Source organism: Miscanthus floridulus, chromosome 6, assembly GCF_019320115.1.
Source record: "Miscanthus floridulus cultivar M001 chromosome 6, ASM1932011v1, whole genome shotgun sequence".
In the NCBI taxonomy this organism is placed as follows: Eukaryota; Viridiplantae; Streptophyta; class Magnoliopsida; order Poales; family Poaceae; genus Miscanthus; species Miscanthus floridulus.
In genome coordinates this window covers 116,063,763-116,085,940 of record NC_089585.1, presented here as the reverse complement: position 1 = coordinate 116,085,940, position 22,178 = coordinate 116,063,763, and the positions used below count along the sequence as shown (strand labels likewise).

Here is a 22,178-nt window from a genome sequence, read left to right as displayed (position 1 = left end):
CCAGCTGTAAAGCAATGCAAGTATTAAATAGGCTTGAATTACTCACTTATTTTTCTTGGAAGCATCATCGTCCGGTGGAAGAAAACCAGTAAACTGAGCCACCAGCTCCCTCCAGTGATCATTGTCAACTATCCCTGTCACTGGAAGTCCCCCCAACCGAAGGCCTAAAATAGCCTTCATGTTCTGCAACGTCAAGGTCATCTCGCCACAAGGTAGGTGGAACGTGTGGGTCTCAGGCCTCCACCTGTTATAAGAATAGAACGACTATTAGTTGCCTCCAATTTATTATAAGAAAGTTTACGTACAAAAAATGCACTCGCACATATCTATAGCTGTAGTAAGTAGTGCTAGGTCAAGGGGCCGTATGCACGACGTATAACGCTCGTCCCACTGATACGCCTTAGTGTGAGTGCGGGGCCTCAAAGGAGGCAAGGACACCTTTGCGTCGTTGTCACTCAAGATGTGTGCTCGGTGCTGATCGTCGTACTCCACCTCAAGAATGGGGTACAATGGGTGCTGCGTGGGAGGGACCATTCTGTTACAAATTGATAAACAAAGCATTAGAGTATTCAAATTAACAAAATTCAAGTTAACATTAGTAAGTTCACAAACAAATTTACTAACCTAACTAGCCTAAATCTCTAAACCCAAAATCCTAACTGTACTAGATAATAAATACATAATCAATCCATATAAAACTTTGGTTCTAAAATTACAAGTAATCTATCCGTTTCAAAATAAATACACATCTTGCTTCTCGAGTAGTGAAATATGTTTAAGTTTGATCAAAACTAAAAAAACGGTATCAATATTTGTATCTCTTAATAAGTTTATTACGAAAGTATACTCCATGCTTAATATAATAGTACCTATTATGTATCATAAATATTAGTACGCTATTATATAAATTTGGTCAAATACACTAATAGTTAATGAAAATAGCCTCAATGCCCCTACATGCTCCTAGAAATGCTAGCACTAGCAGACCATCATCAACTCTTTTGCTTCTGCGCTGGCCGCTCGGGGATTGCGAGGGCACGTGGGGGTACCATAGGGATACAAAAAATACTAACTATACTAGATAATAATAAAAAAAATATGAAATCGAGAGGGAGGTACCTTAGGAGTGGGCGGCCTTGACGCGTCGGCGTTCGTGGCGCGGCCGGCTAGGGCGCTGCGCGGCGTGGGCGAGCGACCGAGGCGGGAGTGGCCGGGTGGGCGCGGGCGCGGGCGGCCGCAGGCAGGGCGCTGGCGGCGGGGCGCGTGCAGCTGGCGGCGGCGACGTTCAGGCGGGCGGGCAAGGCAGGGGTGCGTGCGAGCGGGCGGGCTCACGCGCATTATATATCTGGTCCAGCCGCGCCACGGATCAGGGCGCGGCACTGCCGCGCCAAGGTCGGTGGCGCGGCAGGATCCGCCACGTCATCAGCCCCCAGGCCGGCCCACGCCATGTCAGCCCTGTGCCGCGCCACCATACATGGCGCGACACAGGCATTTGGCCGCGCCAGGGCAATAGGTGCGGCCAAAAGTATCAGTTTAAAAAAAATCGACAGTGTTAGATTTAAAATTATATTCAAAAAAGGGTTAAAATTCTATCCGCTTGCTGTGGCCACTAACGAGATCCACGCCGACGTCGAACTCCACAACAACGAGTTTCTTTTGTCCAAGCAGCAAGGTGACATTGCAGTGAAAGCGCATGTTGCAAATATATGTTTCAAGTGTTTTAGGTGTTTCAGAAATACGTTGCAAGGGTTTCGTATGGATGTTGTAAAAATAGATCGGGATGTTGCATATGTTGCAATGGTTGTACACTTATGTTGTAAACGTCTATTCCAATGTTCCATCTGTTTTTTAAACGTATGTTGCAAGTGTGTTTATCTGAATATCGCCTATGTTTCATGCATATGTTGTAATTGTTTTATCTGGATATTGTGCATGTGTTGCAATGATTTCCAAGTGTTTCATGTGTTTTTTAAGTGTTTCAGACGTATGTTTCAAACATATGTTGCAAGTGTTGTTTCTGGATATTTTAAAAATAGATCGGGTGTTGCATCTATCTCCTCGTCTTCTGCTGCCTCGTCTTGGTGTCTCCTCCTCACCTTCTGATGTGCCTTGCATCCTTCTCATACTGAGGAGGGGGGCACCGGGGGATGGCGGCGCGAACACGAGCGCACGCTCTCCTCTCCCGTTACGCGGGCAGGTAACGCTTCGGTTTACTTTTTTTTTGTTACACGGGGATGCTTAGATGGGATACGCTGGTTGGTGGGCCTAGGACTGAAAGCTGAACCATGGTTTGGTTGGCTGAGACGGAGAGCTGCGTCTGGACAGGCTGCTGGCATCGGACGTCGGGGAGCTAGTGCTTGGGAAATTAAAAAGAAGTTGTTTACGAGAAGCCAAATCCGTGGCCCCCTCTTCGTTTTATGGACGGATGCATCTTGGTTTTGTCTGCAAGGAAGGTACCAATCCCAACCAACCGTAACCGTCTTCGGAAGATGCACGCAAGGAATCCATGCATTGCTGCCGGCCCAATTACTAGCGTCAAACAGGAATTGCAAGTTCAAGATCACGTGTTATCATCAGATAGAGGGTGTATGATCCGGTCACACCAGTACCCGGCCTAGTTCACGCAGGCCAAGAGAGAGCTGTGAAGCGAACTCTGGTGATGGATTATAATCGAACATGACCGTGTTTTGCCCACAGACGCCGCATGATTGCGAAACTGGAAGGCAGAGAAGGCCGCCGCTTTCGGCGACCGGCAGGATCCGCCGCCGCTTTCGGTGACAGAACCAAACGGGCCGCACCAAGAGATGACAGGGGGCAATAGCAGCTACTTGGTGTTCTGTAATAGGTAGTGCAATGTAAACTTGGTGCCAAACAACAAACGTGATTTGTAGCTGCATTTTACTCCATTCTTAGTCCGTAAAAGAATCCAAATCGGATTCGACTTCTTGAGACGTCGGCCATTTGTCCATCACGCTCCTCCTGTAACTATGTCCCCTTCACGGGATTGACGGACTTCAAGCTTCATTCCAAGTCATCCTGAGACCTTGTGGTTTTGGAAGGTGACCTCGTGCGAACCGTTGTGGCGACATTTAGGATTCCACTTCTGCCAGAGACTGGATCCGCCTTCCGGTTTTCCTACAAGTATAGATATTTTGGCTTGCGTCGATGGTTAGGTTATGGCTGAACAAAGACGAAGCAAGGGGACCCATAGGGACATGGGTCCTAACATTTTCCAAGGCTTGTCAATCCAGCCACCAGCGTTGCAAATTGATGACCTGACGAACTAAGGTGGTGTTTGGTTGTTCCTCCTAAATTTTAGTCGCTGTCTCATCGAATGTTTGAACATATGCATGGAGTATTAAATATAGACTAATTACGGAACTAATTGCATAGTTTATGACTGATTTGCGAGACAAATCTTTTAAACCTAATTAGTCCATAATTTGATAAGGTGGTGCTACAGTAAACATGTGCTAATGACGGTTTAATTAGCCTTAAAAATTCGTCTCGTGGAGTACCGACGGATTACAGTAAACATGTGGCTCGTTTTTCACTTTTCTTAAACTTACAGTAGATGCACACAATAGCCATCTATAAGTTGGAACTACACACACATAAAAATAGTATATATGGCCGCCGCTGGGTGGGGGGCGTATTTTGGTCCGGACAAATTGTCCCACTTGCCTTCAACTTCAACCGCACATCAGAAAGCAACCTGCACGGCTGTACAGCAACAGTTTGCAGAGCTGGACGGCTTTGTCAAGTGATTGTATGGTTGAGGACATGCGCTTCAGCAGTTAGCCAATTAAAGATTAAGTGTTGTTGTACAGCCGTGTAGGTTGCTTTCTGATGTGCGATTGAAATTGAAGGCAAGCGGAAAAATTTGTCCAGACCAACACACGCCCCCACCCAGCGGCGGCCATATATACTTTGGTGTGTGTGTGTGTGTGTGTGTATATATATATATATATATATATATATATATATATATATATATATATATATATATATATATATATATATATATATATATGACTCTCCAATCTTTAATTGGCTAACTGCTGAAGGGCATGTCCTGGACCATACAATCACTTGACAAAGCCGTCTAGCTCTGCAAACTGCTGCTGTACAGCCGTGTAGGTTGCTTTCTGATGTGCGATTGAAGTTGAAGGCAAGCGGGACAATTTGTCTGGACCAAAACACGCCCCCACCCAGCGGCGGCCATATATACTTTGGTGTGTGTGTGTGTCTATATATATAGGGAGAGTATATTCAGTAGCCAGCTATAAAATAAGTTATTCTGTAGCCACCTCCATTTATGATAATTTTATATATTAATTTACGATAATGTCAATACATATTTACGATAGTTGGGTTACTATAACACATGGGGGTATTTACTATAACGTTATAGTAAACCACTTAGTAAGGAGTTACTGTAATCTCGTAAATGAATATAGTAATTATCGTAACTCAAAGTGGCTAGAATAAGCTATTTTGTAGCTATATATATATATATATATATATATATATATATATATATATATATATATATATATATATATATATATATATATATATATATATATATAAGCGCATGTCCTGGATCATACAATCACTTGACAAAGCCATCTAGCTCCGCAAGCTGCTGTTGTACAGCCGTGTAGGTTGCTTTCTGATGTGCGATTGAAGTTGAACAAATTGTCCCGCTTGTCTTCAACTTCAACCGCACATCAGAAAGCAACCTGCACGGCTGTACAGCAGCAGTTTGCAGAGCTGGACGACTTTGTCAAGTGATTGTATGGTCGAGAACATGCGCTTCAGCAGTTAGCCAATTAAAGATTAACTGCTGTTGTACAGCCATGTAGGTTGCTTTCTGATGTGCGATTGAAATTAAAGGCAAGCGGAAAAATTTATCCAGACCAACACACGCCCCCACCCAGCGGCGGCCATATATACTTTGGTGTGTGTGAATATATATATATATATATATATATATATATATATATATATATATATATATATATATATATATGCGACTCTCCAATCTTTAATTGGCTAACTGCTGAAGGGCATGTCCTGGACCATACAATCACTTGACAAAGCCGTCTAGCTCCGCAAACTGCTGCTGTACAGCTGTGTAGGTTGCTTTCTGATGTGCGATTGAAGTTGAAGGCAAGCGGGACAATTTGTCTGGACCAAAACACGCTCCCACCCAGCGGCGGCCATATATACTTTGGTGTGTGTGTCTATATATATATATAGGGAGAGTATATTCAGTAGCCAGCTACAAAATAAGTTATTCTGTAGCCACCTCCATTTACGATAATTTTATATACTAATTTACGATAATGTCAATACATATTTACGATTGTTGGGTTACTATAACATATGGGGTTATTTACCATAACGTTATAATAAACCACTTAGTAAAGAGTTACTGTAATCTCGTAAATTAATATAGTAATTATCGTAACTCAAAATGGCTATAGAATAAGCTATTTTGTAGCCAGCTATATATATATATAAGCGCATGTCCTGGATCATACAATCACTTGACAAAGCTGTCCAGCTCCGTAAGCTGCTGTTGTACAGCCATGTAGGTTGCTTTCTGATGTGCGATTGAAGTTGAACAAATTGTCCCGCTTGTCTTCAACTTCAATCGCACATCAGAAAGCAACCTATACGTCTGTACAGTAGTAGTTTATGGAACTGGACGGCTTTGTCAAGTGATTGTATGGTCTACGATATGCGCTTAATTAAAAATCGAAGAGTCGCACATGCGATTGGAGAGGAGCAGATCGACAGGGACACACGGCCAAGTTCCAACGGAGATAAATTTGGACACTGGTGGAGTACTGGACCTCTAGACAGCGCCACAAAGATAAACCTAATCGTTACAGATATCCAGAACGAGAGCCTCAGTATACACATTTTTTTCCCCTGGCGAATACAGATTATTAGCAAGCCTCAATAGCATTATACACGATTTCACACCACGCGTCGAGAAATTCTGGTCAATCCCGATTCGAAAACAGCAGGGGAAAAAAAAACCGAATGCAACAAGTTGAAACACCACGGCATGCATGCAGAGCCTGCTCAACCGACGAGAAGCAACATACAGCTGCTGATAGCGTCGTCAATTAAGCGTACTTGTCGGCGATGTCGGTGAGGCAGCGCACCAGCTCGTCGGGCCTGGAGAGCATCACGACGTGGTCCGCCGCGATCTCCTTCACCTCGTCCACCGGGTTGTTCTCCACCATCCAGCGCTGGAACTTGTCCACGATGGCGTGGTCCTCCGTGCACACGATGTACACCTTGCGCACCGACCCGTACCTTTCCTTGGTGTAGGGTTGCTGGAGCACCAGGTCCTCCAGAAACATCGAGCTCACCCTCAGCAGAGATGCCGCGAGCGTGAGGTCCTGTAGATAAGGTGACGACACATCAGCACGCTGCATGTGCTTTTAAGATGCGGAAGTGATTTGCACCTGATAACAAGCCTATGACACGCATCAGCACGCTGCGTGTGGAAGGGAGGACCGAGGAGACAGCCAGGACCTCTTTAAAATTGCTCCACAAATTCCACCATGAAGTAACTCCAGGAAAAAAAAAAATCTAGAGCGCGCTTTTAGTTGCTCTCTTAACTCTATTTTTCCCCTGAAACGGAGTTTTAAAGCTACACCTATTTGGCTAAAAAATATGGAGCGAAGCTGAAAAACGTAGAGCGGAGTAGTCACAGATAGACTCTTAACCATTTACTTTTTAAATGCTCAGTACCTATGGTCACCCGGTGCTAGATCAGAGAGCCTGAATTGGCCTTGTAGCCCGACTTCTTTGTAGAATTTCGTGCTAGCCGGAATGTGTTGGACAATTTGGAAAACCAGGAACAATCCGGTGTTTTCAAATAAAATGGCAAAATCAACTAAACACCGTTCGGTTTGCTGAAACTTGGCTGAAACTGGATGAAAAACACTGTTCTTGCTGAATTGTTGTGAGAGAAAAATATTATTTCGGCTGAAAAAAAAGCTGAACAAGCCGATTTTAAGGTAAGCCGAACGGGGTGGTGAAGAGCTATTGTTACCACACACACACACAAAAAGAGCTATGGTTTGTTACTTACATATTTTTATCCGTTTTTACCAGTTTTTTGTGTTCATTCAATAGGCCTTTTTGATATTTGACATATCTTTTTTTATATGTTTTCTTTCCGATTCTGTTTAGGTCTTGTTTAGATACACGTGTATTCACTTTAATCCACATGTATTGGAGTTGAATGGAATGGAATGAAACTTAGTTTAATTTCACTCCAATCCACTTCGACACATATAGATTGAGATAAATACATGCACATCTAACCAATGCATTTTGTGGCACCGCAACACGTGATTGGCCAAGAATGTGTTAAGTTGTTCACAGATTTTGGCCCACTGCCCATCAGTGGCGGATGCACGGTGCGGGATAAAGAGGGGTTAAAACAATGAAGATGTTGATTTACATGAAGATTTAATAATAAAATTAAGCTTTTGCTATAATTATTGGGCTTGAAATTAAAAAATTAGGGGGCTGGAGCCTCCCGCCCCCTGTGGATCCGCCGCTGCTGCCCATAGATGTGGCGAGTGTTGACAGATAGCTACGTCCAGATGGTCCTTCTAATAATAATAATAAAAAAGCTATGGCTGTCGACAATGGATAGCTACGGTGCTGTTCGTCGTCAAGGTCCATCCACGGCAGACGGCAGTCAGCGATATTAACTCCATTCACTGTGCGCGCGTGCAAATAGCCAAAATAGCTGTCCTTTCAGTCGAGGATGACCCTGACGCGAACGGACACTAGCCAGGCCTTGTTCAGATGACATTCAAATTTCAAATTTTTTCACTATTTTTTCATCATATTAATTTTTAACTGTTTATATAGAATATTAAATATAGATAAAAAAATAACTAATTATATAGTTTAGTTGGAAATCACGAGATAAATCTTTTGAGCCTAGTTGATCCACGATTAGATAATATTTAACAAATAAAATGAAAGTGGTACTATTTATCGGATTAAAAAAAATTATAAAGTAAACAAGGCCCTAGTAGCTACTGATGCACACTAGCTAGTAGCTACTGATCCAGTGATCGATGAACGTTTCCCTTTCAACTCGATTCGCACGAGCGGCGAAAAAAAAATGCAACTAGCTTGACTCACACGAAAGATAAACAAATCAGACTTGTGCATAGGCACGCGCGGCACGTACCTCGGGCGAGCAGAGCTGTAAGAGCTTTTCTCGGGTGATCCGGGGCCCGAACATCATAGACATGGGGAGCTTGCCTTCGGCGTCCTGGGGCTTCATCTCCGTGTCCATCCAGTCCAGCCACTTCCCCTCCACGAACTTCATTCATTCGTTTCATAAAAAATCAAAAGGCGAGAGATAGACACAACAATGATCAGTGCCTCATTTTCTTTTGAACAAATTGAGTAAAATTCATTCACGCTGAAAAAGCGCTGTTCGATACGAACAACTGAACAAGAAGCAAGCATTGTTCATCGAGTCATCGTAGCAAGTGGACCAGTCGCTTTACTCTATTTCTACCAGAAAAAGACATCTCGTATCGATCTTCTCGACGGCCAAACTCAAGAAAATGACACACCACCACCAGGAGCGGGGAACATGTCGAATCTAGGAAGAGAGCAGCCGGCCGATCGCGGCTGGCCTCTCACCTTTTCCATCACGTGCGACGGCCGCGCCGCGCAGTCGGGCATGAAGGCGCAGAGGAACACCACGGCGGCGACCTTGTCCGGGAACGTCTCGGCGGCCAGGGCCACGTTCACGCCGCCGAGGCTGTGGCCGACAAGCACCACGCGGTGGCCCTCCGGCAGCGACGCGAGGAGGTCCAGCAGCGGCTGCGTGTAGTCCCGGAACGTGGGCACCTCCCGCAGCGGCCGCGGGTCCACGCCCGACGCCGCCAGGTCCGGCGCGTCCACGCGGTACCCCGCCGCGCGGAGCGGGGTGGCCACCTTGAACCAGGACCAGCCGCCCAGGCACGCGCCGTGGACCAGCACAATGTGCTTATTGCCGCAGCCGCCCTGGGCCGCCGCGGGAGCGTCCATTTTTTGTGATTTGTGCTGTGGAAGAAGAACACTAGCTAGACAACCCCAGCTCTCTTATATATGCGCGCGCTCGCGCGTGGCTCACCTCACCTCTTGTGCAGCTAGCGATACGTGGCTCGATCGGTCTTGGAGGTGACGGGTTTATATCGACTATACAGCATGTTAATCAGAGGCTTTATTATTATTAGGGAGGATAAGCGATTCCTAACAGTCAACTTTGGAGGGCGAGAAGAGAGAGAGAGAGAGCAAAAAATAAACGATGTGCGCTACGTCTCTCGTAAAAATAGTAGATGGGATTCTGGTTGTCCGATATCATAAAACGGGTACCTCGAGCATACATCAAAAGAGTCGCTTAAACTCCGTCAACAACAAAGCCAGAAAATAATCTGTGGGTTAACCACCAGCCTCGTCCAAGCCCACCGGCTATCCGCTTCGCCTTAGGCCTCGCACGGGAGGTCAGGTCTCGACGCCCTGACGAATCTCCGTCTCGCGCGAGGCCTCTCGCGGGAGGCCTCGACAAGGAGCCGAATCTCCGTATCGTCCGAGGCCCCGTGCGTACAGCCTCGAATGAGACAACGATTCTCCGTATCGCTCGAGGCTGGCTTGGCAATAACCCGTCGCTCCCGCCTCGACCAGTCTCCCCAGCAGCGCGTCACGTCCCATTAATGCGTCAACCACTCCCGCAATCTCAGCCGGACGACGGCTCGACACCACGGAGTGGCCGACGGGACAAGGGGTCGCGTCAATGCCATACCGGCTAGGACAAGGCGTGGCAGGGATTACCGGCCACTGTGTTCTGGCGCTGTGCCCACGATCGGCGCCTGCGCTGCACTGTGCCCCGTAACTCCCGCCCCGAAGACAACGCGGCATGGGAAGTCTAGTCCGGGTCATCATCGCCTCAGAATCAGCGTACAAGATCAACCACTCCCTTCGAGCCTCGGCACTCTACGTCAGGGCCTCGGCTATCTCGAGATTCGCGTCTGCCGAGACCCCCCACGACGGTTCGGCCTAAGCACCAACCGAGCCTCGGCTTCGCGCGCAGTCAACCTACAGTGACCCGCACGCCGACCGCCACGCCCGCCTCGAGGTAGCCCTGGAGCTCCCATGACGCACAGGATCGGATGTGACCAGCGCGTCGCCCCAGTACTTCAAGGACGGACCACTCCGACGGCCACGCCGCCGCAGGAACAGGCTACAGGGCTCGGACACGCCGCCTCCGTTCGCACGACGCCGTGTAGTTGGCACACGTACTACCCTTGTCCCCCTTCAACTATAAAAGGAAAGGACCTAGGCCGTTTCTAGGGGACACGCTCACACAAGCAACATTCTATAACACGCACACTCCCCCGCTGCCTGAGAGCAACGTCTCAAGCAGCCCGCACCGCTCCACGCCAAGATCAGGGACTAGCTCCCTCTCTCACCCAGCTTGTAATCCCCTACTACAAGCACTCCGATGCAAGGAATACAAGATCAACCTTTCAGACTGGACGTAGGGCACCGATTGCCTGAACCAGTATAAGCCTTGTGTCTCTTTGTATCACCATTCGGGATCGGGAACACGTAGTTCAAATTTACTAGTTGGTTGAGGATCCTTCGGTCCGAAACGCCGACAATTGGCACGCCAGGTAGGGGCCTCTGCGTGTCAGTTCTGTCATCCCCTCAAGTCCCGAATGGCAGACCCCGTACGACCACTGCGTCTCGGCACGGTGATTTGTTTGGGAGCCTAGAGTTCATGTCTCTGGGGCATGAGTACGACATGGTGCTCCTCACACCCCAAGCCCCACCGGCCGACGACGACGTCATGCACCGGCAGCCTAGGCGCAGGCGGCGCCCGGGCGGCCGCACTCGTCGCACTCGCCGAGCGCGACACGGGCAGGACCACCACGACATCGCACAAGTTCAGGGCGGCGCGCCATGCTCCACAGGTATCCCGCGCCCAGCTGTTGGCATAGGGTCCCTGCTCAGGGACCTGTCTAGCCTGAGCTTGGACAAGGGAGAAACGCCGACGGCGTGCGGCGACGCCCCGTCATCAAGCTCCGCTCCGCCACGTCCTGAGGAGCCAACTCCGGCGGAGCAAGGTCCGGCAATGGCACCATACCCCTTCGGGTTGGGAAATGCCGCCACCTCCTACGCTTACGCCTACGCTTCCGCTCACGCGGATCCCTCAGGACGCCGCCAGCATTTCGCCCTTGACTTCGACACCACCGCGTCGACCCACACCCACGCTGACTCCTTGGAGGAGGACGAGGCATGGGCCGGAGCGGATTTCTCCGACCTCCACGACCATGAAACCATGCACCGCTTCTTGGCTACGAGCGACTATTGCTTCGGCTACTCCGACTCCGACAACGAGGGTACTTACGACCCTACTCGCGAGTGCTTCCACATCGGGCTCGGGATGCCAAGGACGGGCGAGGAGGACGAGGGGGCAGGTAGCCGTTCCCCGCTTCGCTCGGGGGCAGGCGCTGCCACACCTCCGCGTGTTGTCCTACCGGCAGCATGGAACGAGAACCTCGCCCCCACACGACCTCAACGCCCGGACCTAGAACAGCTCTGTGAGCTCCAGGCCAAAGTCGAACAAGACCGACTCCTCCTGCAGCAGCTTCGAGACACTCTCGAGCAGGAGCAGCGAGGACGTGGAGAGGGCGGAGGAGCCCGACAGAGGGCCCACGACGTGCACCACCACATCAATGATGACGAAGGGAACGAGCAACCCCCAATCTTCAATCGCGCTAGCCAGAACGTCGTGGCTGCGGCGATGCTAGTCCGCACGATGCTCGCGCCCTCCACCACGGAGGGGCGATGGGTCCGCGGTGAACTCCGGGATCTCCTTAAAACCGCTGCGGTGCAGCAAGCCGAGAGTTCCGTCTCTCGGCGGCGCGGAGGCGCCTCGGACCTACCTGTGGCACCGCCTCGGCAGAATAGGGAGGCCCCTATATGTCCCGAGCCCACTCGGGCGCCAACAGCCCACGGGGTCCCCTTGCGGCTCGACCGCCTCGGCAACCAACGCGAGGTGTAGGGAGACCATGAGGTGGTTAGTAGGCGACGACGCCACGATAATGAGGGGCCCGCCCAGGGCTACCATCCACACTAAGGTGGCCGGTATGACAGTGAGGAAGACTACAGTCCTTCTCCTGAGCCACCTGGCCCTTGGGTCTTCAGTAGAGCCATCCGCACTGCTTATTTCCCGGCCCTGTTTTGACAACCAGCCAACCTCATGAAGTATAGCGGCGAAACCAATCCCGAACTCTGGCTTGCCGATTACCGTCTGGCTTATCAGCTAGGTGGCACGGACGATGACCTGCTCATCATCCGCAACCTCCCCTTGCTCTTGTCAGACTCGGCGCGAGCCTGGCTTGAGCACCTTCCTCTCTCACAGATCCACGACTAGTGCGACTTGGTTAGGATCTTTGTCCAGAATTTCCAGGGCACATACGTACGCCCTAGAAACTCCTAGGACCTTAAGAGCTATCGCCAGAAACTGGACGAGTCTCCCCGAGACTTCATCCGGTGCTTCTCTAAATAGTGCACCGAGTTGCCCAGCGTCGGCGACTCAGAAATCGTCCAGGCTTTCCTTTATGGCACCACCTGCCGAGACTTGGTCTGAGAGTTAGGACGGAACGTGCCATGCTCAGCTGCCATGCTCCTCAACATCACCACCAACTTCGCCTCAGGCGAAGAGGCTGTTGGGGCCATCTTCCCCGAGAGCGACGCCAAGGGGAAGCAGAGGGACGAGGCCCCCGATGCCTCGGTTCCCCACCTCCCCAAAAGAAAGAAAAAGGGTCGCCAGGGGAAGCAGGCCATCCTCGAGGCCGATCTGGTCGCGGCTACAGAACACAAGAATCCCCAAGGCCCTAGGGGCCCCAGGCCCTTCGACGACATGCTTAAGAAACCCTGCCCTTACCACCAGGGCCCAGTAAAAGCACGTCCTCGAGGATTGCTCCATGCTACGGCATTACTACGCCAGGCTCGGGCTCCCCGACGATGACACCAAGCAGAAGGGCACCAACGACCGGGACGATGACAAGGACGATGGGTTCCCCGAGGTGCACAACGCCTTCATGATCTTTGGCGGACCCTCGGCGTGCCTTATGGTGTGCCAGCGAAAGAGGGAACGCCGAGAGGTCTTCTCGGTCAAGGTGGCCACTCCCTGATACCTCGACTGGTCTCGGGAGGTGATCACCTTTGATCGAGAGGACCACCCCAACCATGTCCTGAATCCTAGGTAGTACCCGCTCATCGTCGACCCGATCGTGGGCAACACCTGGCTCACCAAGGTGTTGATGGACGGAGGCAGCGGCCTCAACATCCTCTACGCCAGCACCCTGGAGCTCCTAGAGATCGACCGGTCAAGGCTCCGGGGCGACGCCGTACCTTTCCATGGCATCGTGCTAGGGAAACGCACGCGACCCCTCGGACGCATCGACCTCCCCGTTTGCTTCGGCACCCCCTCCAACTACCGCAAGGAGGTCCTTACCTTTGAGGTGGTCGAATTCAGGGGAACCTACCATGCCATCCTAGGGTGGCCATGCTACACCAAGTTCATGGCAGTCCCCAACTACACCTATCTCAAGCTCAAGATGCCGGGTCCCAACGGCATCATCACGATTGAGTCCACGTACGAACATGCATACGACTACGACATCGAGTGCATCGAGTACACCAAGGCTCTCGCGGAGGCCGAGACCCTCATTGCCAACCTCGACCGACTCGATGGTGAGGCACCTAACTCCAAGCATCGTGCGGGGGTGTTCGAACCCGTGGAGGCCATCAAGCTCGTCCCGGTTGACCCCGCCTGCCCTGACGACCAGGCGCTGAGGATCAGCGCCACCCTCGACATCAAATAGGAGGTCGTGCTCATTGACTTCCTCCGCGCAAATGTTGACATGTTCGCATGGAGTCCCTCAGACATGCCAGGCATACCGAGGGAGGTTGCCGAGCACGCCTTGGACATCCGGGCCGACTTTAGACCGGTGAAACAACGCCTACGCTGATTCGACGAGGAAAAGCGTAGGGCCATCGGTGAGGAGGTGCAGAAACTCTTGGCAGCCGGGTTCATCAAGGAAGTATCCCACCCAAAGTGGTTGGCTAACCCCGTGTTAGTCAAGAAGAAAAATGGGAAATGGAGGATGTGTGTAGACTACACCGGTTTGAATAAAGCCTGTCCAAAAGTCCCATTCCCATTACCCTAAACCGATCAGATCGTTGACTCCACTACGGGGTGCGAGACCCTGTCTTTCCTTGATGTTTATTCTGGCTACCATCAAATCAAGATGAAAGAGTCCGACCAGCTTGCGACTTCTTTCATCACCCCATTCGGCATGTACTGCTACATAACTATGCCTTTCGGCCTCAGAAACATAGGGGCCACGTACCAACGGTGCATGACTCAGGTCTTTGGTGACCACATTAGGCGAACAGTCGAGGCCTATGTGGACAACATCATGGTCAAGTCTAGAAAGGCCGAGGATCTCATCAACGACCTGAAGATAGCCTTCAAATGCCTTAGAGGGAAGGGCATCAAGCTCAATCCCGAGAAGTGTGTGTTTAGAGTCCCCCGAGGCATGCTCTTGGGATTCATAGTCTCAGAACACGGCATCGAGGCCTACTCAGAGAAGGTCTTGGCTGTGACCAGCATGGGACCAGTCCGAGACCTCAAGGGAGTGTAGAGGGTCATGGGATGCCTTGCGGCCCTGAGCCACTTTATCTCGCGCCTCGGCAAAAAAGGCTTGCCTCTGTACCGCCTCTTGAGAAAATCCGAACGCTTTTCTTGGACCCCCGAGGCCGAAGAAGCCCTCGCCAAGCTCAAAGCACTACTCACCAATCCTCCTGTCCTAGTATCGCTGGTCAGGGACAAGGCCCTCTTACTCTACATCGCCACAACGACCCAAGTGGTCAGCGCTGCCATAGTAGTAGAGAGGCAGGAAGAGGGGCATGCCCTACCCATCCAATGACCTATCTACTTCATTAGTGAAGTGCTCTCTGAGACCAAAACATGATACCCCCACATCTAGAAGTTGATCTACGCCGTAGTCTTGGCCCGGAGCAAGCTGCATCACTACTTCGAGTCTCACCGAGTAACCGTGGTGTCATCCTTTCCCTTGGGAGAGATAATCCATAACCAGGAGGCTTCAGGTAGGATAGCCAAGTGGGCCGTCGAGCTCATGGGGGAAGCCCTGACCTTTGTGCCTCAGAAAGCAATAAAGTCTCAGGTCTTGGCTGATTTTGTAGCGGAGTGGACCGACACCCACCTGCCACCAGCTCAAATTCAGATAGAGTGCTGGACCGTGTACTTCGATGGGTCCCTAATGAAGACCGGGGTAGGCGCGGGTCTGCTCTTTATCTCGCCCCTCGGAGTACACATGCGCTACATGGTTCGGCTCCATTTTGCCACCTCCAACAACGCAGTCGAGTATGAGGCCCTCGTTAACGGCTTGTAGATCGCCATCGAACTTGGAGTACGGTGTCTCGACATCCGGGGCGACTTGCAGCTCATCGTCGATCAAGTCATGAAGGAGTCAAACTACCTCGACCCCAAAATGGAGGCATACTGCAAGTTGGTACGCCACCTGGAAGACAAGTTCGATGGTCTCGAACTCAACCACATTGCGCAAAAATACAATGAGGCCGTGGACGAACTGGCAAAGATGGCCTCGACAAGAGCTCTGGTCCCCCCGAACGTCTTTGCCAGGGACCTCCACAAGCCTTCCGTTGACTACGCCTCGGCAGCAGAAGAGGGCTCGCTGGCCGAAACCACCACGGGGCTCGACGCCCCCTCTGCTGCCAAGACTCTTTCGGCCAAGCCCGAGGTGATGGAAGTCGACACCAGGCCTCCCTAGACCGACCAGGACACGGACTGGCGAACCTCGTTCCTTGATTGGCTTGCTAGGGGAGAGCTTCCTAGCGATAGAACCAAAGCCCGACAGCTTGCGCGACAAGCCAAAACTTATGTCCTCTACAATGGTGAATTATACAGGCGAAGTCCCTCCGGTGTCCTCCAACGATGCATCACTATCGAGGTAGGTCAAGCCCTACTTTAGGACTTGCACGTAGGGGCCTGTGGGCACCATGTGGCACCTCGAACGCTCATCGGAAATGCCTTCCGCCAAGGGTTCTACTGGCCGATGGCAGTTGCCGACGCCACCAAGTTAGTATGCTCCTGCGAGGGATGCTAGTACTATGCACAGCAGAAACATCTCCCAGCCCAAGCCCTCCAAACCATTCCCATTACATGACCGTTTGCCGTATAGGGGCTCGACATGGTCGGGCCTCTACAAAAGGCCCCCGGGGGCTATACCCATCTACTGGTAGCAATCGATAAGTTCTCCAAATGGATCGAGGCCTGTCTGATCAATCGAATCAAATCCGAGCAAGCAGTACTGTTCTTCACTGACATTATCTACAGGTTTGGAGTCCCTAACACCATCATCACCGACAACAGGACATGGTTCACTAGCTAAAAATTCTTGACGTTCTGCGACGACCACCACATCCGTGTGGCCTGGTTAGCCGTAGGACACCCAAGGACCAACGGCCAAGTAGAACGTGCCAACAGTATGATCCTACAAGGCCTCAAGCCAAGAATTTACAACCGGTTGAAGAAGTTTGGCAAGAAATGGCTCGCCGAACTCCCATCGGTCATGTAGAGCCTGAGGAACAGTCCAAGCCGAGCCATGGGGTTCACACCTTTCTTCCTAGTCTATGGAGTCGAGGCCATCCTCCCCACTGACTTGGAATATGGTTCCCCGAGGCTACAGGCCTACAACGAGCAAAGCAACCGCACCACCTACGAGGACGACCTCGACCAACTAGAGGAAGCCCGAGACGTCGTGCTACTGCACTCGGCCAAATACCAGCAAACCCTACAGCGCTTTCAAGCCCGGCGCATCCGAAGCCAGGATTTGAAGGTAGGCGACCTGGTGTTGAGGCTGACATAGAGCAACAAGGGCCGCCACAAACTGACCCCACCATGGGAAGGGCCGTACATTGTCGCCCAAGTGCTGAAGCCTGGGACCTACAAGCTAGCCAACGAGAAGGGCAAAATCTTCACCAACGCTTGGAACATAGAACAGCTACGTCGCTTTTACCCTTAAATTTCCAAGCATTGTATATATTGTTTCTTGGAATACAATTGAGAAGCGTTCTTTAGTTGTTCTAATTTTTTGAGACCCCCCCCGAGCCCATCGTGGGTCTCGGCAATACGATAACACTGTAAGGGAGACTCGGCTCTGCCTCCGCAGAACCGAGCCTCCCTCGGGGGCTAGATGGGGGATTCCCCCCTAAGTCCCACGCACCATTTTTTAGTCGTTTTTCGAAAAAAATCCTACGCCAAACCCTCTAGCACGCTCTAACGAATCGGTTACGAAAAACCCAAGGACCGAAAGCCCATCTCAGGGCTGGAAGGCCGGTAGAGTCGCAAGATGGCCTAAGCCTCCGGGCTATGGTGCTCCCTCACCACCTTTCACCCAGGGGACGGCTTTGGCTCCAAGGAAGTTTTTTGTGGAGAAATCTAATCAGAGACAACAAGAGGGTAGAGGCTCGGAAATACTAGACAAACGATTAAGAAACACGAGTACTTTAAAAGAAAGGCCTCGACGGCCACAAGCGTTATGATACAAAGTTAATTCCTATTCTATTTACATGGCCTCTTAGGCCCAGGTCATGGCTTAGGGCCTCCAGCATCGGTAGACAGCGGAGAAGCGACCACCTCCTCTTCAAACAGCTTGGCCAACGCCATACCAGGGCCCTCCGCCGCCTCCATCAGCTTTGCAACCGCCTCATTGGCCTCCTCATCATCATTGGGTAGAATGTATCCATCGCTGATGGCTTGGAGGTCAACGCCTATGTAGTGCGAGGCGATAATGGCCAGCGTGCACTTGACGCCTATATGTAGCGCTCCTCGGAGCCGCTCGCGCACTTGACCGCTCAATGCAATCAGACGGCTCCCAAGAGAGCTACCTAATTGAACCCCCTTGACCTCCAAGGCCTCGCAGGTAGTACGGGCGGCACTCTTTAGCACCTTGTGCTCCCTGATCTCAGTCTCGAGCACCACCTGCACCGCGATGGAAGCCTCGGCTACCCGAGTAACCTCCGCCTCTGACTCTGCGCCATAGGAAACAGAATGGGGTTGAGCATAAAGGAAAATAAGCCAAATAGGGATGGAAGCCTACCGGACTCACCCTTGGCCTTCTGCTCCCAGCGTCGGGCCTCGACCCGAGAGGCCTCGGCTTTCTTCTTCCAGCACAGGGCCTCGGCCTGGGAAGCCTCGGCTTTCTCCTTTAGGCGCTGGGCCTCGACCTGAGTGGCCTCGGCTGCCCTAGAAGCCTCTCTCCCTAGCTCTACATCACACTAGAGAATGAGGGGGCGAATACAAGAAAAGCGAATAAAATGAGGGGAATAGGACTCACCCTCAGCCTTTCCCCTCCAGACCACAGCCTCGGTCTGGGAGGCCTCAACCATCGTAAGGGCCTCATCCAAGGTGCCTTTCGTCAGCTGGTGCGCACTCTGCTCTGCTCCTAGCTGCCCAGCAAGAGCCTTGCCCAAGGTCATGGCTTCTTTGGCTCGAGACTTGAAGGCATCCTGATCACCGGCCACGCGGGTGAGCTCCTCCTCCAACTCCTTGACCCGCGCTGCCAGAGGGGTGACCTGCTCCTGGGCCGTGGCTGCCTCGACCTTCGCATCAGCACAACAAAGGCGGAGGTCCTCCACCTCTATGCTCTGCACCGATAGAAGCTCGTTGGCGTCGACAAGAAGGCCCTTCTGCCGCTGAAGCTGGTCCCAGACGTCCCTCTCCCACCGGAGAAAGACTGACTTCCCAAGGGACCGGGTCTCGAGCTCCTGGGGGAAACAGAATGGGGGTCAATCCCTGCAAGAAAACTCGAAAAAAGACAACACCGTGGGAGAAAAGAAAACACGAACCTGGGCAACTTTGGGCAGATCCTCGGCCACCACGGACAGCGCCGTCCAAAGTGACCGCTCCGCCAGCTGGTGGTACTACTCGAAGGTGTCCTAGCGCCCACCCTCGGCCATGTCCTCGAGGGTGAACAGAGGCTCTGCCTCAGGGTTGTCCCAGCCCTACCACAGGATGCGCGGGTGATCCCACCCGCGGGGCTCGGGTCATACCTGCATGAGGGCCGAACTTCCCTCGCCTAGGGTCAAAACTGGCTGTTCCACAGTGCCGGCCACCTCGGCGTCGGCCATCTCCTGCGCTCGAGAAGTATCATTAGAGGAGATCGGAAGGACCTCCACCTCTCGGGTGCTGTCCCGCAGCGACGGCGGGCCTTGAATCAAGGGTGCCACCGAGGCCTCCGCCGCCTTCATCTCCACTTCCTGGGCCGATGGCCTCACCATGATCACGTCGACCTCGGTGGTCCCGGGGACTCTGGCCTCCGCCATCATGGCCTTGGCAGCCCTGGGGGCTTCGGCCTCCGCCATCATAGCCTCGGTGGCCCCAGGGGCTCCGACCTCCGCCATCATGGCCTCTGTGGTCGCAGGGGCTCCGGCGCCCGCCGCAGCGACCTCGATGGTCCTGGGTGCCCCAGCCTCCGCTGCCTTAGCCTCGGAGACCAAGGGGGCCTCGACCTCAGCGGCCTCGGCAACTGAGGGCACTTTGACCCCATCCGACTCATGGGCCTTGCCCTCGTGGGGCGTAGGCACTCCCTCCCTCGTCCATGTCGGGGCTGCCTCAGCAGCCCCTCCTTGGGTGGCCGGCTCCTTTGGGTCGGCCCTTGCCGACACCATGCCATGTTGTAGGGCGGCTTGTGCCTCCACCACCTAGTGGGCGGTGGAACCATGGTTCACCTTGAGCGCCTTAAGGGGCACCAAGGTAGGCACCTTCGCAGGTCGCTTCCGACTAAGAACAGAACACTTGCAGGGTCAGCATGAGACCGAGGAACACATGGAAAAAGGCTATGGCTCTGCCAAAAATATGCTTACCTCGAGTGAGGCTGCAACCGCTTTGGCACGGCAACCCTCGTCTGCAAAGGCAGTGGCGGTGACAGAGGCACGGCCTCTGTATCCGCTGACGCCGGCCGGTCCTCAACGGACCTTGGCACCCCCTCGGTCCTCTACGGGGGCGGTTGCGTCGCCCCCGCCACCACCTACTCCGCTGCTGTCGTTGAGCCCACCGGGCTGACGGCACGCTTGCCCAGCGCCCATGCCTCAGGCGTGTCGGCCTTGGCCTCGGGGCAAGCGATTGCCGACCCCGGGACAGCTCCTCCTCCTCCCCCTGGGAGCACCGGGCTGCTTGCCAACGCCCCAGGCACCATCTCCCCTATGTTAGGGAGATGGTCTAGGGGACCCCACCCTATCTCGCCCTCGTCATCTCCGTCCGAGGCATCCATCGATAGCGACGGCGATGGGGACTCCTCCAACGGGAGGCCGTCCTTCCTTTGCTGACAGCGACGCTCATCTAGTTTCTCACGCGCAAGGATCTGCTTCATGCGTTTCGCCGCCTTGGCGTCCTTTCACTTTTTCTATGCCTCAGCGTGCGCCCGATTGATCGCTTGCCGCGTCGGGAACGGGCAGTGGAGAGGCTCGCACGTCCCTCGTCCCCTGCAGGAACGGCGAACATGCATGAGGGAATGAGAAATAATGAGAAACGGAGAAGGCTCGAGGGCTACAGCGGTGCGTGACTTACCAGCGAGAAAAACCCCCACGATGGACGCATCGCGAGGGTGGTCAGACCACTGCTCCTCAGCTTCGCATCCACCATCTCCCTCACCCGGCGAAGAATTTCCTCATCGGAGAGGGCGGAGGTAGACATCCGGATGCCCGCGGTCGGCTCATCCGGCCTCATCTTGAACAGGCGCTGCCACTGAGCCATTAGCGGTAGCACCCTCTGGTGGTGGAAGGCGACCATGACCACAGCCACGGTAAGGCTGCGGTCCTGCACTTGTAGCCCCTCCAGGAGCGGCTACAGCTTGGGCTGATCCTCCCTCGGAATGCCATACTTCCACCTCTCCGGGTAGCTCCCCACAATCCGCCCAGTGTAGGAGGGAAGTCCGCCGTCGTTGTTACGGAGATAGAACCAGCTCATGTACCATCGATGGTTGGATGACGTGAGCTGGGCTAGGATGTAGAGGTGCTGGCAGTCCTGGCACACTTGGAGAGTGCAGCCGCCGGCCCTCACCGCCTTCCTCATGCCTGACGTGCCCATCGGCTTGGTGGTATGCCCCGCCCGGAAGAGATGGAGCCACAACTCCCAATGGGGAGCAATCCCCAAATACCCCTCGCAGACAGCAACGAAGATGGCTGCCTACACGATGGAATTGGGATTGAAGTTGTGGAGCTCCACGCCATAGTAGTATGGGAGCGCCCGCATGAACCGGTCCACCGGAATGCCGAGGCCGTGCTTGTGAAAGGACACGAAGCTCACAACGTAACCGTCTCGAGGCCTTGGCTTCGGCTCACCCAATGGAGTGATCCACTCTGACCTGTTGGGGTCAGTCACCGGATGAAGGAGTCCGCTATCGATGAGCGACTAAAGCATCTCTACGGTGACATCAGATGGATCCCAAGGGTCCACCTCGATGACAAGGATGTCGCCGGCCATGAGTGCGGTGGAGGGTTCAGATGTGGCGGTGAGTCTGTCTCTCTCTCTCTCTCCCTCTCTGGCTTGCCTTTCTCCCTTCTTCTTCCCGGTGCTTGCTGCTCTAGTGATGGCTCAATGGGGGCAGAGCTAACACAGGCAAGGTAAGGTGGGGAGGGGCGAGGCTCGTTGCGTATTTATGTAGGGTAAAGGTGAAACAGACGGGCAACAAAATTGGGGAAGTTTCCCCCAGATCCAGTGCAGTTAACCCCGATCCAATTTTACCGCCCATGTGCCCACCTTTTCCTCATTAATCACGGGAATAGTTACGTCCCATCCGCTGACACCACGTCGCACCCGACCGCTACAGCAGCAGGCATCGTTCCATCTCCCTAGAAAATCGCCTCAAAAGGCACGCCAGCTGTTGTCGAGCCGATGGGGGGAGACATTCCCCCCACCCTATTCCTTTTAGATGAAGGAACTAGGCGCCGAGCCTATTACGGTCCAGGGGTTTGGAGGCTGGGCCCCTAAGGGTTTCGATAGCCGCCCCAAG

At 52.8% G+C, this 22,178-nt stretch overlaps 2 protein-coding genes across 2 annotated transcripts; both read right to left on the bottom strand.

The window, feature by feature from the left end:
• Positions 1-5,818: 5,818 nt before the first annotated feature.
• LOC136459178 (salicylic acid-binding protein 2-like) lies at positions 5,819-9,196 on the bottom strand. Its single transcript, XM_066459067.1, has 3 exons — positions 8,707-9,196; positions 8,243-8,377; positions 5,819-6,422 (listed from the first exon to the last, which is right to left on the bottom strand). Exons 1-3 carry the CDS (start codon positions 9,094-9,096, stop codon positions 6,144-6,146), a joined length of 804 nt encoding a protein of 267 aa, XP_066315164.1. The 5' UTR covers positions 9,097-9,196; the 3' UTR covers positions 5,819-6,143.
• An 8,559-nt stretch (positions 9,197-17,755) lies between these two features.
• LOC136461067 (uncharacterized) lies at positions 17,756-19,836 on the bottom strand. The gene is made up of 3 exons (XM_066460527.1): positions 19,219-19,836; positions 18,504-18,933; positions 17,756-18,198 (listed from the first exon to the last, which is right to left on the bottom strand). The coding sequence occupies exons 1-3, from the start codon at positions 19,834-19,836 to the stop codon at positions 17,756-17,758; spliced, it is 1,491 nt and encodes a 496-aa protein (XP_066316624.1).
• Between the last annotated feature and the right edge of the window lie 2,342 nt (positions 19,837-22,178).

Coding starts and splice junctions, on each gene's coding strand:
- LOC136459178 (XM_066459067.1), bottom strand. CDS start 9,096: ATGGACGCTCCCGCGGCGGCCCAGGGCGGCTGCGGCAATAAGCACATT. Junction 8,378..8,706: donor CGTCGCACGTGATGGAAAAG/GTGAGAGGCCAG, acceptor GAATGAATGAAG/TTCGTGGAGGGGAAGTGGCT. Junction 6,423..8,242: donor TACAGCTCTGCTCGCCCGAG/GTACGTGCCGCG, acceptor CCTTATCTACAG/GACCTCACGCTCGCGGCATC.
- LOC136461067 (XM_066460527.1), bottom strand. CDS start 19,836: ATGGTGTCGGCAAGGGCCGACCCAAAGGAGCCGGCCACCCAAGGAGGG. Junction 18,934..19,218: donor GAAGTTCGGCCCTCATGCAG/GTATGACCCGAG, acceptor TGTTTCCCCCAG/GAGCTCGAGACCCGGTCCCT. Junction 18,199..18,503: donor CTGGAGGGGAAAGGCTGAGG/GTGAGTCCTATT, acceptor CCTATGGCGCAG/AGTCAGAGGCGGAGGTTACT.